At 53.5% G+C, this 15,962-nt stretch overlaps 1 protein-coding gene across 1 annotated transcript in view; it reads right to left on the reverse strand.

The window, feature by feature from the left end:
- The window catches only part of AGO2 (argonaute RISC catalytic component 2), a 106,923-nt gene that overhangs the window by 7,440 nt on the left and 83,521 nt on the right, over positions 1–15,962 (reverse strand). Inside the window, exons 12-17 of the mRNA XM_044781122.2 lie at positions 14,841–15,025; positions 13,355–13,514; positions 9,449–9,539; positions 7,154–7,348; positions 5,022–5,156; positions 1,133–1,234 (exon numbers count right to left, since the gene is read on the reverse strand). Coding sequence (XP_044637057.2) covers positions 1,133–1,234; positions 5,022–5,156; positions 7,154–7,348; positions 9,449–9,539; positions 13,355–13,514; positions 14,841–15,025 — 868 coding nt within the window. The remainder of the gene's footprint in view (positions 1–1,132; positions 1,235–5,021; positions 5,157–7,153; positions 7,349–9,448; positions 9,540–13,354; positions 13,515–14,840; positions 15,026–15,962) is intronic.

Raw genomic sequence — 15,962 nt, forward strand, 5'->3', positions numbered from 1 at the left:
CTTTGTCTTTTTTAGTTCCTTTCCCTCCCTCAAAAGCCCCAGCATGGCTACTGACAACGTAGTGTGGTTCTGCACCCAGGAAACCAAACCCCGGCGGCTGAAGCGGAGCATGCCGAACTTTAACCGCTAGGCCACCAGGGCTAGCATCTAAGCTGTATTCTTTTCTTTCTAACAACCCTTTACAAACTTAGACAACCATTCTCAGCCCTCAGGCTGCAGGCTGGACAGGGCCCACAGGCCACACTTCGCCACACCCTGTCCTAGCTCCGCGGTGGTGTAAATGAGGTGGAAATTTTAGTGTTTCCCATGGAAAGCTAAAAGTACAAAGTTCACTGCAAATTCTCAAAGTTTAGGTTCAAATCCTTTGGGAAGAGATGTTTAAGTCCTTACTTATATTTTGAAAAAACCCAAAGCCCCCGCTGTGAAGCTCTGAAGCGGGGACAGGCACCCAGAACTAAGCTCCTCCTGTCTCAGTGGGCACGGCTTTGCAGAGCCTGCTAGCTCAGCTCTGACAACGGACGCAGCTGGACGTGGCACTTCTGCGGTGGCAGCACTCCGATGGAAGCGCCCTTGGCCAGCTGGGGGTCTTCACCAAGAGAGACCACGAAAGCCCCGAGGTGATGACAAGCCACAGTGACCTTCTCTCCATGCCCAGAGAATGCGCATGGAGGGGACAGAGGCTGAGCCCGCCATGTGGGCATGAGCTGACCCCTTCACTGCCCCCAACACCTTCCCACAGCAGCAACAGCGGTCTCGTCACCTCTCAGATCTCACCTGGCTCGCTGAGCTCCAGGCACACAGGGGTGCCCCTTGCCCCCACCAGCGTGCTGGCCTTTGCACTCACTGCTCCTTCTGCCCGGACCACATCTCATGTAAGATGGGACCCCCACCACAGCACCCCAGTGGGTCCTTTGTGCCTAACACCTGATGGTCCCAAGCCTCAGCGCTTCCCTGGCTGACCACCTGACCCCCCTTGGGACCGGCTGAAGCCCATCGGTGCTGCTTACCACCACCTCCCTCGTGCCCAGCGGAGCGCCTGGCATGAGGACCATGCTCTGCAAGTGCTTGCTGAACGTGTGACGGTGTCACAGGGACGTGGAGAATCTGCGCCCAGGGGACCTTCTGCCCTTACCTGGATGCCGGCGTGACTGCACAGGTAGAAGTCAAACTCGGTCGGGTGGGTGATCTTCGTGTCCACGGTTGTACCTGCTGGAATGTTTCCACTTTTCCCAACCTTCAGCAAGACAGGAACCCATTAGACACGTTCAGGGGACAGCAAAGCAGAGCAAGCGAGCAAACAAGACTGGCCCACACCGCCTCCAATGCTGGGCCTTCCCAGCCAGAGGCTGCCCTATCGTGAGGTCTTTAAATTTGCCAATACATGGGGCCAGCCCAGCGGTGCAGCGGTTAAGTGCGCACGTTCTGCTTTGGTGGCCCGGGGTTCACCGGTTCGGATCCCAGGTGTGGACATGGCAACGATTAGCACACCATGCTGTGGCAGGTGTCCCACATATAAAGTAGAGGAAGATGGGCATGGATGTTAGCTCAGGGCCAGTCTTCCCCAGCAAAAAGAGGAGGATTGGCAGCAGTTAGCTCAGGGCTAATCTTCCTCAAAAAAAAAAAAATAAATAAATAAATAAATAAATAAATAAGTAAATAAATTGGTCAACACATTTGCAAAGGGTTACATATTAAAATAAAATTTAACAAGTACTAACAACTGAAATTAAATTAGTTCCTGTCCTATTTGGCCTGGGGTTACCTTCCGCCACGTCTCACAAAGGCCCAGATGGGAAATGCAGTGTTTTCCCTTCACTGAAGAATCTGTGTGTAATGCTTGAAGGGCTCTTCACTATTGCTGAGCTCGGAGCGAGAACTGTCACCAACATGCAAATCTAACACCACGGATGATGGCCTGACGGGCCATCATCCATGCACAAGCACACACGATATTTAAGGCGGAAGAGCTAGAAAACCCTGAAAGCTATCAGGGGCGTCTGCGCTTTGCCAGCGGCTCAGTCACCGCCCAAGAGGAAGGCTGCTCCTTCAGAGAGCATGGAGAAGCTGGGCGTGAGGGGCACGAGAGATTATACCCACCTACTTACTCTAAGTTTACACTCTAAGATCAAAAAGTCACCGAACATCCAGCCACTGCTACCACAGTGCCACCCCCTCCTCTGGAACCCACCCCGAACTGGTCACTAAGTCCCCGGCTGACTTTTCAGTTGTGCAATATTTCAAATATACACCCAACAAAGAGAAGATCGGGTAACCCTCTTTGCACATTCAGCTGTGTCTTTTTCACTTCTTGCCAACCCTTTTCACACCTTCAGATTTTTAAAAGTAAAATACCTGAAAATAGTGCCCCTTGGTACCCCTTTCCCATCCTACTTCCTCTCTCCCCATCCATGCTGCAGTCTCGAATTTAGACTTTATTAGTCCCACACGTACTTTTATTTTTTGCTACAGATTTAACTCTGTAAACGTATCATACATTCATTCTGCTACTTGCTGTTTTGGCTCAAGATCACAATTTTGAGATGTATTCATTTGACAGATACAGTTTACTACTTTTCATTGCTGAACAGGATGCTAATATATTAATGCATCACCATCTTTTCTCCTGTTAGCAGACAGATTAATTTTTTGCTATTAGAAACAAGCTGCAGTAAATATTCCTCTACACGTCTCCTTGTACACAGGCATGTGGGCTTCTCCAGGGCAGATCTCTAGAATCACCAAACTGTGTACCACTCTGGTTATCAGTTTGTACTCCCACCAAAAGCATGAGAGTTCTCCTCATAGTAATGCATTTACTCTGTGCCAAGGACTGTGCTAAGTGCTCTGCACGGGCTAGCTTAGTCAACCCTCCGAACGTCCTTGGGAAAGTGGTCCAGGGAGGCAGGCAGCTCGTGGTCATGCAGCTGGGGATGTGGATTCAAGCCGGCCCTCCGGCTCCAGAACCTGTGCTCCTGACCACTGCACAGCACCCGCATCCTCCCCAACCCTTGGTATTACAGGCTAACCTCATAACATGAGCTCCCCTCCTTTTCCCATTTTCTGAAATACTTTGTATAAGGTTATTCTTTGAAGCTTTGGTAAAGCTTGCCTGTAAAACTCCCTGGGCCTTTTGGAATCACAATTGGATTATCCTCCTGAGCTGATTTTGGTAATTTATGTAATTCTACAAACAGTCTGTATCTGTTTTTTCTAAGTTTTCCAATTTCTTGGCATAAAGTTTTTAATTTTCCATTAAGATTTAAAACAATGTATACTCCTAATGCAGTTACAGTTCCGTTTTTACTCCTAATCCTTTATGTGTCCTCTTTTTCTCCTTGCTGAGTCTCACTAGGTTCATCTGTCTTCAGAGAAGTAGGTTTTGCTTGTGTTAATCTGCTCTGTTGCTTCTTCATTTTCTATTCTCGGAGGGGAACTGGGGTGTGGGAGTAAGCTGACTCTGAGCCCTCTTGACTCCTGGCAAGCGAAGTTTGCGGGCCGAGGAGGGAGGGAGCCCACGCATCCCAGCTCTTCAGCTTTCCCTCTGCCCCTGGGCCTGCCTTCTCTTATTTCCATCCTTCCTGCATCTTCAGGCTTATTTGATGATTCTCTTTCTTGTTTTACAACAAACGCGTCTAAATCTATACTTTTAGGTCTGAGGACTGCCTTAGTTGCGTTATGTAAGGTTTGATATGAAATTCTCGTTTTTGTTCAGATTATTTTGTAATTTTGTAATCAGGTTACTTTGTAATTTGTTTTGTTCTGATTATTTTGTAATTTCTTTTCTTTTCACATGCTTAATGCATATGCTACTTAGAAGTGAATTTAAAATTTCAAGCTTTCTTAAACTTGTCCACTCTGTAATTGTATAATGACTTAAAAAATGTGGTTTGTACAATACTGAGGTTTGGAAATCTCCTGAGACCTCCTTTGTGACCTGGTACGAGGCCAACTTTAATAACGCAGCTGTTTTAAGTTGGATTCTATTAGATCTGCCTTATTCATTTCATTCTTCCAAATTTTGGTTTTTACTAATTTGTGCTTGTTTCAGTTTCCGATGGAGGTGTGTTGAAATCTCTCTCTTCGACGGTGGATTTGTCTATTTCTCCTTGAAATTCTGTCCGTTTTTGCTTTACTGCTTTTTAGGTCACGGCGTCAGGTACATCCAAGCTCACAGTTGTTCTGTCTTCTTGGTGGATCGTCCCTGTGATTGTGACAAACTATCCCCTTTTCTCACTGTTAACTCGCAATCTGTATTTCGTATTCCATTTAGAGCAGAGGCATTTCTCGTGCTGTGGTGCCATCGCTGCCGTGCTGTGCCTTCCTCTGGCACACGTGGAGACCGACCCACCGCCTTCTGGCCCTGCTGTGACCGATTCGAACGCTGCTGGCTGTCAGCCTAATGCCATGCAGTTTTAGGACAATGTGCATAGGTGTGGATTTATTTTTATTTATCCTGTTGGGAACATGGAAACCTTTTAACCCGAGGACTGCTAGCTTCTTCAACTGTGCAGAATGCCCAGCAGTTATGTCTACAAATCTTGCTTCTCCTCATGCTTGTTGCTCTTATTCTGGAATGCCCAGGAGATGTACGAAGGAGCTCATAACTCCTCTCCAGACCCCAGAACAAGCTCCCCAGGCCACCTTCCAGCACGCCAACCCCACCGGGGGCCCTGAGTTGACGCCATTCCACAGCATTCTTTACGACTGTCCTGCCCACTGCCATGGGCGCTAACTGGTTCTTCTTCAGAGCCCCCTCTTCGGTAATTTCTTTATTGGATAAACGACATCTCCCGCCTGGACCTGTCCGAGACCTGTGGGACCTACAGGTCCAGGCTTCTCACCAAACTGAGGAGAGCCCAAGCCTGGGTGCCCACAAAGCCCAGAGAACCCGGGACAGCAGCAGAGTCGCCATGGACACTCTGCGATGTGGCACAGGAGAAGGGCTGAGCACAGACCCAGGGCCCACGAGGCCCCACAGCCCAGGCCGTGCAGCGGCTGCTGCCTCAGCCGAGGGAACTCACCCGCTCGTTCTTGTCAGTGCAGAAGAGCCGTGTGTGGTGTCTCTTCTGTACCACGATGAAAGTGATCCCCGGCTGGTAGTCTTTTTCGAGCTTAATACACGCCTCGCGGATGGCCAGTAACTCGTGGTGGAGAACCTGGCGGAAGAAAGGACATGCTTGAGGATCGTTACGTTTTTAGGGCCTCTTGCTACCTTAAAATACATCCTTAATAATACGTACCATTCGGCAAACATGTGTAGGTAAGCTTTCTAGTTTCACTAGCTTGTTATTAGCTGTGTGACTTTGCCTCTGTGAGCCTATTTCTTCATTTATATAATGGAGCAAATGATACCCAGGTTTCATGGTTAAAAAAAGGTTTAAATCAGATAATGCATGAAACTGCTTAGCACAGTATCTGGAATGTTCTAAGTGCTCGATAAATGGCACCTACCATATACACAGCAGTAATGAGGCACTATGGGAGACACACCCATGAACAAATCAATTCAACAACTTGTCTTTGTACTGGAGACGAGGGAGAGAATCCGGTGGAACAAACACTGGCTTAGCAGTCGGCCCAGAGTTCTAATCCCAGCTCCACCACTAAGCAGTCATGTGCCTTTCGGAAAGCCACGCACCTTCTCTGATCCCCAGTTCTTTCACTTTTAAAATCGGAACATCGACAAGGCCTGCTGGGAAGACTAAAGTAAAAAGCAGAGCACTTGGCAGGTAAGCACCCGGGAGTCAGGGGACAAGCATCAAAAGACACTGTCTTGTCGTCACCTTGTGTCATCAAGAGAGAAACGGGCTAACCACCTACCATGTGATGAAGGCTATTACAGGGACCACACACCTTAGATTTTTAGCGATCATCCTATTTAAATATTGTGTTGTGATGTCTCAAAAGTACGTCTTGGGTTCTGGGTTCAGAAACCCCAGCTGTGATGATTCTGTGAGCATGGAGTATATTCAAGAGTGATAAAAACAGAGAGAGGCACCAGCCCTCCTCTCCAGGAGGACTGACTGTGAGAGAGGGTGCAAAGGCTGGGGCTTGGAAGTGGGGAGAACATTTCCACAGGGAGGGGACCCAGAAGGTTCTGTATAAGAGGTGCATTCAAGGTTGGCTGGCACACATTGGACTCTGGGCTGGAGAGGAGACAGCACAGGAACTGCCAGCCCTGGTCCCCACAGTGGCTTTGAATCAGACGCCTTGGCCAGGAGCTGCCAGCCAGTCAAGGAGCACCAATTCAGTCTCCTCGCCAACCATGGGCCTCAGAGGGACGGGCTGTTTCTTGTCCTCTGGACCAGGAAGGCAATCATGTTTATGACTTATCTGAAGCGTGTGTTGGGGACATGGTGGGAGCAGCGGTGCAGTTACCCCTGGCCAATGTGGAGACACAGCCAGGGTGTTACTCTCCTGAGTGCCGGGCTAGGATGCATTCACTGCTGCCCACAGCTCACCTTGTCCTGGAGGTGCTGCAGGCAGGTGCTTCCAACCAGAGCACAACAAACTCCCATTCCCTCCTCACTCCCCTGGCCCCTGGGCTCCCCACCCTCCAGACAGCAGCCCAAGGCTGTGACACACACATCAGCCAAGACGCCGCCACTCTCCCCACATCCAAATAGTGGCCGGGTCCTGTCGACCCCACTTTCAAAAGGGTTCCCGCCCACCCCTCCTCCTGGCCCCTGCCATAGTTCTCACCCTGCCCCTGCACTCTCCCTGCTCCAGCCCACCCCTCACACTGCAGACACGGGGGACCCCCAGACACAACAGTATCCCGGCCCCACACTCTGCACAGCCTGTGAGGCAAAGCCTGGGCTCTGGAAGGGCCCCGGCCAGAGAGCTGCACTGCCAAGTCAGCCCAGACTCAACCTGCCCCAGCGCAGCAATCCAGGCCCCGAGCCCACGCCCTCTCTGCTCCTCTTCTCCCATCCTGCCTCGGTATCCTTGGCCTGGCCCCGAGTCCTAACAATCCCGTGCCCATTCTTCCTCCAGCCCACCTTCCACGCTGTGACCAGATAAACCCTGCGGCACAACGTAAATTGCATCACTCTCTTCATTAGGGAACCCAGGCAGCTCTGCTACTGGACACACAGGTGGATTAAAGACATTTTGAGGATAGAGATGGGTAAAGCGAAAAGAGGCGGACCACCTGCTGAAACTGCCCTTCCGAGACACCGTCGCGGTAGAAGATGATGCGTGTGGGCTTGAAGCGCGTGGACTTGTAGAACTGGATGAGGAGCTCGCGCACCATGGCGGCCAGGTCTTGGATGATCTCTTGCCGGTGCTGCTGGACCCTTACGGTGGCACAGTAGCGATTGGGGTGGGCGTCCATGCTGCCCACGACCTGTTGGGGCATGCAGGGAGGGTTCATCAAGAGTTCCGGAAAGGCCCTGCCCTGGGCGTGCGCTGGAGAAGGCAGGAACGTCTCTACTGTGACCCTCACGTCAGGGTGAACCGCCACTGGCTCATCAGACGTGCCTGCCACCTTTATGCTTCTTGTCAGTATGTGGCAATAGCGCTCATAAACATGTTCCGAAGAATAAAATTTTGCCTAAGTTATCTAATAAAAAACAGGCAATCATTCCGAACCTTTATGCTGCTTGTGGTCAGATGTAGCTGAATTACATCAAGAAAGCACCTAGTTTTTTTTTTAAAGCACATTGTTTTCCCAAAGAAGCTATTTGCACATCAATGCACAATACCCCAAGATTTGGACCCCCAGGAATGGCAGAGTGTCCCAAAGGGCAAGCTGGCATGTTAGTTGTCTGAAGGTGCCAACCAGATGGAGGGTGAGAGAGAGACAATTACACCAGCTTGTTCTGCTGTGCTGCTCTTCGTTAAGCAAACGCGGAAAGAGCTGACAACGTTCAGGGCAGTAAACAGTGCCGTCTACGCAGGAAGTTGTGGCATTGGTGTCGCTGGGTCAAGCAGGAAGAACTACATTACGTGATGCTCGTTTGACAAAGGAAGCACAGCCCCTGCATGACACCAGACGCACGACATATGTTGGGGGCCCACGACTGCCCTCTTGGAAGCTTGTAGCTCCTGGGGTGCTCTGGCCTCCCTGGCTGGGGGTCAGTCACATCTCAGGATTGGAGGCTGGGCTGCTGGGCAGTGGCCCCGCCCACGCGGGTGCCTCAGGTTCCTCATCTGAGACACTGGGGGATGCGTATGCGTCTGTGGCTGCTCTAACAAGAGCCGCCACAATGGAGGGGATCAGAGCTTGAGGCCCCCGTGCACGGGGACCCGACAGGTGCGCCGATCCTCCACCACCCTGCACAGCACAGGAGAAACACTGCCTTGAACTAAACGCTGAGGCTCAGGCAGCCTTGAGCAGTGTTTTCTGCTGTTTCTCTCCAGTGATTGAACTCAGCCTTTCTGAACCTGCTCCTGTGTAAAATGAGGGAACAATGACCTCCTAAGATTATGAGGCGATGTATTAGGCACTAGCTCGGGGCCTGGTAGGCAGTGGGTGCTCAGACAACAGAACGTCATTATTTGATTAGTCTGGAGGGAGTGAGGGCAGGACGGGCGAGCTGCCCTAGCGGGGAAAGAAAATCAACAGGTGGTTTCTTCAATGACGGAACATACAGTGGCCCAGACGTCACTCTGGCAGTCCCCGCTGGGGACATTGGGAACGCACAACCTCACACCTGAGGCTTCCTTCTCTCCACTTGGCTACCTTGGCTGTAGAAGATTGGGTCCTCAAAGAGGACTCTGAGTAACACCCTCTGTCCTCTGCACTATTCTAAGTACAAGCTTGTCTGTCCTTTTCAACAAAAGGCCACAGCAATGATTATGCTGCCCCTCCCAGAGCAGCCAGCTCTGGGCACAGAGGCGAGGTGAGGCTCAGCCTCCAGGAGAAGGGGACAGACGGCCAGGTACGAGCACAGGTGTTCAGCACCATGACCGCCTGTGAAACGAAGGCCGCCACGCCCCCACCCGGAGGAAATTCACCAAGTTAGAGCAGGGAAAGGACGATAGCTAACTCCAGCCCATGTAATTATTTTACATTTAGCATTTGTTAATAAAAAATAGAAACTGTTGAAACAAGGTGCAGCACGTGCCCTGGGGGGCCATGGAGCCATCGATTATCACCCAGGCCTCGGGGGGGCCTGCAGGACAAATGCCACCTCCCAGCAGCCTTCCACGTGGACAGATCTGGTTTGGTTTGGGGCTTTTTGGACAGTGCTCACTCACACTACTCTCGCCGCTTCTCAGAACATGTTCACCCATCGGCAGTGGCCCCCAAGACCCATTTCCCTTGAGATCTCACTTCACCAACTGCAGTCTAGGAAACCACAGTGCTTTTCAGGAAGAAACTCTGGCCACATGGCTGCAATGGGACTTCGTACCCCCCCCACAGGCAGCTCAGGGAGGGCTGTGGTCCCTACAGGGTAGGATGTCACCAACAGAGGGCCCAGCGGGAAGTGCTGACACTCACGGCAGCGATAGAAGGCTTCTTCCCGTCCCCAGCGGGTGGGTGAGTGACATCAGCGCCCAGAAAGATGACCGGCTGCTGGAACACTGGAGGCCTGTGGAGGGAAGCAGCAGCATTGGAGGCCGAGGCTCGGGACGCTGCCTGGACCTCTGAGGTTGTTGGCGCCACCATCACTCATGTGGTAAGAGTATTGTGGTTGTGTTTTTAAAAAGAGTCTTTTATCTTTTAATGACACATACAGAAAACGTTACCGATAAAATGATACGAGATCTGAGACCTGCTTCAGAATAACCCAGTGGGGGAGAGTGGAGTGTAGACTAGACTGGCCAGGCGCTGACAGCGGCTGAGGCCGGGCTCAGGGAGGCGTGAGTCCTACCTTTGTAGATGCTTGCAAATTTCCAAAATAATTCTTAATAAAAAGTCCCATGGTTTGTTATTCAACCCCTGACTTGCAGCCACTCTACTCCATGGTGTCTCACCCTCGGCACAGCTCACGCTTGGGGCTGGGACTTCTTGGTGGCAAGAGGGGCTGTCCCATGTGCTGTGGGCTGCTCACCAGCATCACTGCTCTCTACCCACTAGATGCCAGTAGCAACGACCAAGTCCCGACACCCAGAAGTGTCTCCAGACATTGCCACCCGTTCCTGGAGGAGCAAAACCACCCCAGCTGAGAAGCCGCGCTCTAAGCTCTCTCCCCCGGTCCTCTGCACGCTGACTGTATTCCTGGAGTCACTCACCAGTACTCGCCAGCTGTGCGTTCTGGAGCTTACTCTCTCTATGCCTCGCTTTTCTCTTCTGAAAAATGGAGACAATAACAGTACCCACCTTCTGGGGTTGTCGTGAGGACTGAATAAGCTCGTGCATGTCAAGTGCTTTCAGAGGGCTTGGCCCATGACACACACTAGGATCTGCTGACACTGTTATTGCCCTGGTTACTGTTCTTCCTCGTCAGTAACAAGCAGCAGAGTGTGCCTGCCGACGCAGGCAGGGGAAGAATTCAGCGGGAAAGTGACGTCAGCGGGACTCCCACTGGACGGTCGCTTCCCGGGATGCCGTTAACTCCCCTGGCTGCAGCCATCAGCCCCCACACTCATTTAGGAATGCCCTCCGCCCAGAGTCTGGAAAGGGAGTGTGTTGCAAGTGTGTATACCCTATGTCAATTTCTATAAAATGGGGACAAGTTTCCCCCTTCCATCCTCGTGTGGTTCCAACCACACCTGGGGGCCTTCTCCCAGGGGTCACCAGGGGCCCCCCTGAAGCTCAGGGTCAGGAATGTAAGGCAGGGCCAGTCGGCACGGTTGGGGGCGGTGTCTTCTCCAAGCCCACCACTCCTACAAATGGTGGTGGCAGTGTTGGTGACAAGACGCAGCAGGTGTCCCAGTGCTTGCGAGTGCCCTGCTCTGGAAGGGAGGAGCCAGCAGCTCCCCACTGCCTGCCTCCTGGCTGCTCTCAGGCCTCTCCCAAGCAGACTTTGAGCTGCCATGGCAACAAGATTCCTCTTTGCAAATGGTCGAGCCTCAGCCCTCATCATTCTTGGCCTGTCCCCACCATGTGACACAGAACACACTGCCCTTGGGGTCTAGGACCCGCTTGGCTTGCTTCTCCATTCTCCTCTCCCGTCTCAAGCTCCACTGCTGGCTCCTTACCTCCACGACCTTTTTAACCCTCGAATCCCCAGAACTGAGGGTTCAGACATACTTCCTTGTCTACACCCTGCCCTGAGGGGTCTCACCAGCCTCCTGGTTTTAAATAACCATGTCCACACCCAGGGACCTCTAAACATATACTTCTGACACCAGACTGTTTCTTCTGCCCACCCTCTATCCCCCCTCAGAGGCCGACCTGCTCACCTCTGCACAGCCCTCGGAGCTTCCTCATCCGTGAATATTGCCTTGTCTCTGCAGATAGCAAGGCCAAGAGCCTTGGACTCATCTTTGATGCTCCTCTTTCATTCATAGCCCAAACCTGACCTGTCAGCAAGCCCGCAGCTCATCTTCAAAACACCCCCTGCCACCACCAGCGCCCCTCCTGGGATAACACAGGAGGCTCCTGGTTCCCACTCCACGCGGAGCCAGAATGGCCTTCAGAACAAGATCAGAAGAACCCCATCTTCAATCGCAAACCTCCAGTGGATGCATCCTGCCCAGAGGGAGCCCCAGCACCCCAGCAGCTCTCGGGCCCCTGCCAGCCAGCCCGCCCTCCGCCCCTCAGCCCTTCCCTAGAACAACTCCCAACCCACCCGGCAGGCTCCCACCACAGTGCCCCTGCATGGCCTGTGCCCTCGGTCTGGAATGCTCTTCTTGCAGGCGTCCACATGTGTGCTGCCTCGGCGCCTGCTGCCTGCTCAGCGCCACCTTCTCCGAGAGACCCCCACCACAGAAACCCCAGCTGCTCACCCTCCTGAGCTCCTGCCCCACTCGCTACATCACTGCTGCTCACCTGTAAAGTCAAATGTGACGCAGTTATGGACCCTCTTGTACGGGTCCCTCCATTAGAGGGCTAGGACTCTGGTCCCTGTCCTCCCTGCTCTGGCCCCAACTCCGGGCACACAGTAGGCACTCAATCAACACAGGACCTGCAGACCGAGCGAACGGCACCTTCGGTTCACCACCTGCTCTCAACAGGTCCTCACTCCTGTGGACCGAGTGAGCAGAGGGTCCCCTCAATGCAGAGCCAATATCCAGGTTCAAACCTGTCAGACTCTAAGTCTGGGCTGTTTCCACTTTACCACGCTGCCTCCGAATGAACTCAACCAACTCCTTCCAGTCAACAGTATCTCAGCGCTTCTCAAAGTGTGGTCCCTGGACCAGCAGCAGCACCATCTGGCAACTTGCTAGCGAGGCAGGCACTTGGGTCCTAATCCAGCTGGGATCAGAACCCTCCGTCGTTTAACAAGGCATGCAGCTGATTCGGATGCTCACTCAGATGCGCGAACACTGGGGCAACCTCAGCACAGGCTGGAGGGCTCTGCACACGGTTAGTGCTCATTAATGCCTATTTTCCAAATAAACGAAAGCAGCAAGGATGCCGACTGTCTTCCCGAGCACTACTCCTGCACGAGGCCAGTCTGAGTCAGTGGAGGGCGAGTGCGTCAAACAACCTGACGGCGCCAGTGTCTGCCTTTCAAATGCTAAGACAATTGCTGGGTTCTTCAACGATACAATTTCCTCCACAATCTCTCTTGATGGAGTCCTCTCGTCTTGCCTGCATCAGAGGCTGCTGGTCTCTGAGGGCAAAAGCTAACCTTAGCCCTGCCCTCAAGCACCCAGGGCTGCACGCCAGGCCCAGGAGGTACCTGAGGACCCTGCAGCTCCAACCTCCCTCCCCTCGGCCCCTAGCACCTGGCCACAGATCGTGGCCTCGGCCTGAAACCCCCCGATGGTGAGCTCCCATGCAGAGCTTTTCAGTCCAAAGGGCTACGTTCCAAGCATGGGCAGCACCAGGCAGCATCGGCACCAGCCTGGCTTGGGAAGCACAGGGAGCACTCAGGTCTACACGGCAGCCGTGGCTCCGCGCTCCAGGGGATGAACTCTCATCAGGGAGCCCGTCTCCTGGTCCTTCATGGCTCCCTCCTCTGCCTGGCTTGCTCCCTTTCACAGTGCAGTCACCATGTCTCACGTTGTGGGACCCCTGGCCCTGGATGGGGTGAGGAGTCCCTTCTTCTCTGGTCCCTGCAGTCTGTCTTCCTCTCTCTCAGGGAAGCTGGTCATGGCACTCAATGCCCCGCAGATGCCTAGGGTCCCCTAGAGCACGAGCAACCGGGCCCTGTGTCTTACTCACGTCTATTATCTGTCATGTCCAGGACAGCGCTCGGCACAGGAGAGCCGACCCCGCCTACCTGTGCAACACCCCCATCCCACTGGCATCACGCAGTTAACACTCCACACATGGCAGAAGGGCCAGCCTTACCTCCCCTGTGGCAGTAGGATGTTGTTCACGCCTCCCAGTTTGACATTGATCTTCAAGCAGAGGTTGGACAGGGTCTGCGGCGTGGTCCTCTGCACATTCTTCATCTGCACACACTGTGTGGCCATCCCTAACACCGTGTCTCCCACGCGCTTGACCTCGGCTGTGAAGCACAAAAGGTGGACATGTGATGGCTCTCACAGGCACCCCTTCCTTAGCTTGCCCCGAAAGCCCTGGCCGCCCCCTCCGCAGAAACTGCAAAGGGGCACGTGAGTAAGCAACCACGGCAGCTGCGTCAGGCTCGTCTGCCCAGCGCCATCTGTAGCCAAGCTGTGGGAGAGGGTGCCTGGCAGGCAGAGGGAGGTCAGGGCACCCGGGCTCCAGCTGCGGCCCCAGCACTGCGCACACCTACACTGCCTGTGGAAGCCTCACCCTCACTCGGGAGCGAAGCCCATCTCAGTCACTTATCCAGGATGGCATGGGCAGCACAGGCAGAGCCAGTCTGGGACCGAGGGCTTAGCATCCTGACTGCAGTGCCACCTTCTATCAGAGCGCTCAGAGTTGCAAGCAAATGCGTGAGTAGTTAAAAATAAAAACTCTGGCATCCTCAAGATCCTCAGCAAATGCAAATCCAACATCAAAGACCTATCGACGCCCACACCCCTCTGTTTCTGGACTCTTTCACGAAGCAGCTGGTCACCTGCTCCCTGGGCAGTCCTGTGGAAACGGATGGAAACCGCAAGGGCTTTCTCTTTCCCTCTTTTGTCTGGATATGCACCTTGGAGGGGAGCAGCGTGACTTTGTATGCCTGTATTCTGTCACTGCCTAGACAGGAGATCTGGTCGGTGACACCAATCAAGTCTCACCCTCTTCCCTTTGCCCCACAGCTTCACACACCACAGGCTCGCATTCCAAACAACTGCCCCTGGGAGCCACTGGGCTCCCTCCCACAGTGCTCCCGACAGACCTCAGGGAGCGCCTGCCACCCTGCTGGGTGATCACTGCCTACACATCCCTCCCCACCGGCCTGGGAGCTCCCAGAACGGAAGGCTGTCTGGTTAATCTGAGTTCTCCAGGGCCTGGGACATCATCACAGAGGCCTGGTCAATTTGAACTGAATGAATGTGCAATTGCCATCTGGTGTGAAGGACTCTGAAGAACTTCTAGAAAATTCTGAAGTGAGCACAGAGATTGCAGACAGACGGCCCCCTCGTGGATGACCCTGAGTGCCCTGAGTGAATGTCCCTCCTTCTGGCCAGAATTCGAGTCAGCAGTGGATAAGATGACTGCCCACGTGCTGGCTTCCAGGGACTGTGGCCTCAGATGAGGCTGGCGAGGGTGGCCCTGAGCCCTTGCCTGGCAGCGACAGAAACCACCTTGTCTTTCTCAGTGCACGCATGGCAGGAGCGAGCTCCTCCTCAGAGGCACAAACACAAAGAGCTCAGGGTGCGACAAGCACCCACAAGCCAGAGGGCTGCCGAAGGCCTACCGTAAACAGGGGTTTTGCCAGGCAGGATGACCACCACCAGCTGAAGGCCGGCGTACGTGTTCTTCAGATGCCTGAACATGGGCTCCACGCTGTCCGCCCCCTGGGCATATTTACAGAAGCACGGCTGGCCCTGGATGGGCATCCCAGCGTCTCTGGAGATCTTTCTGAGCTGCTCTGTGAAGGACCTGAAGGAGAAGGCACGTTACACCAAATGCGCCACAAGCACCAAAGGATACAGACGCACCACAGGCCCTCAGTGAAGGGCACAATTCTAACAAAACCAAACCCAAGACCGTTCTTACTGAGCTCAGAATCTACGTCCTGGACAAGGCCACGTCAACATGCTTACTTCCGAAAAACGTGACGGATGCTAGGCACACACACAGCTCACTGAAAAGTCACTTGTGGCTATTTTGCACGACACAACAGAAGACTTCCACTCACACCCATGCTGCCGCACCAGCTGTGACGCTCCCAGGTTGCGGTGACAAGTGCCGTCTTTTTAAAGTGCTGCGTGGAGTGGCTGCCGCACGTGCAGCAGGACAGACCAGGCCGAGTGCTGGTTCAGAACGCAGCCAGCACACCAGCTCCGGGCGCCACACGTTGTCAGAGTGAGGAAGACTGCGAGCTGGCGGTCCCCTTGGATCTCTTCCCCCAGTTATTCTCGTGTGCACAACTTGGAATGTGGATGACATAATCACGGGAGAAAACCACCACCCACAGCTGGGGGAAGGCTGCAGCTGCCGCCGCCGGCCTTGTGCGGGCGCAGGCGGGCGCGACACAGAGCCACCGCTTCTATTTTAAGCTTAGTAATAAAAATAACGTCGCTTTCTATAATGAGGGTAAGGACACTCCAATCCAACCCAGCCAGTGTTCGGTCTCCTACACGAACGCAGGTAGGGAAATACACGAGCGTGCACCTGCACTTCTATCTGTGTGTGAATTTACATCGGGGCCACGCAGCTCCAGGCAAATGAAATGACGGCCAAAGACAGAAAGCAGGGAGGAGAGGCGCTCGGTGTCCAGACCCCAACCTTTAGCCTGCTTCCCAAGCCCTCCCTGTGCTTCCAGCTGAATAAACGACAGCTCGTTCCGATGGCGGCATGGAAGAAAGACAGCCTC

Source organism: Equus asinus, chromosome 12, assembly GCF_041296235.1.
Source record: "Equus asinus isolate D_3611 breed Donkey chromosome 12, EquAss-T2T_v2, whole genome shotgun sequence".
NCBI classification, from domain to species: Eukaryota; Metazoa; Chordata; class Mammalia; order Perissodactyla; family Equidae; genus Equus; species Equus asinus.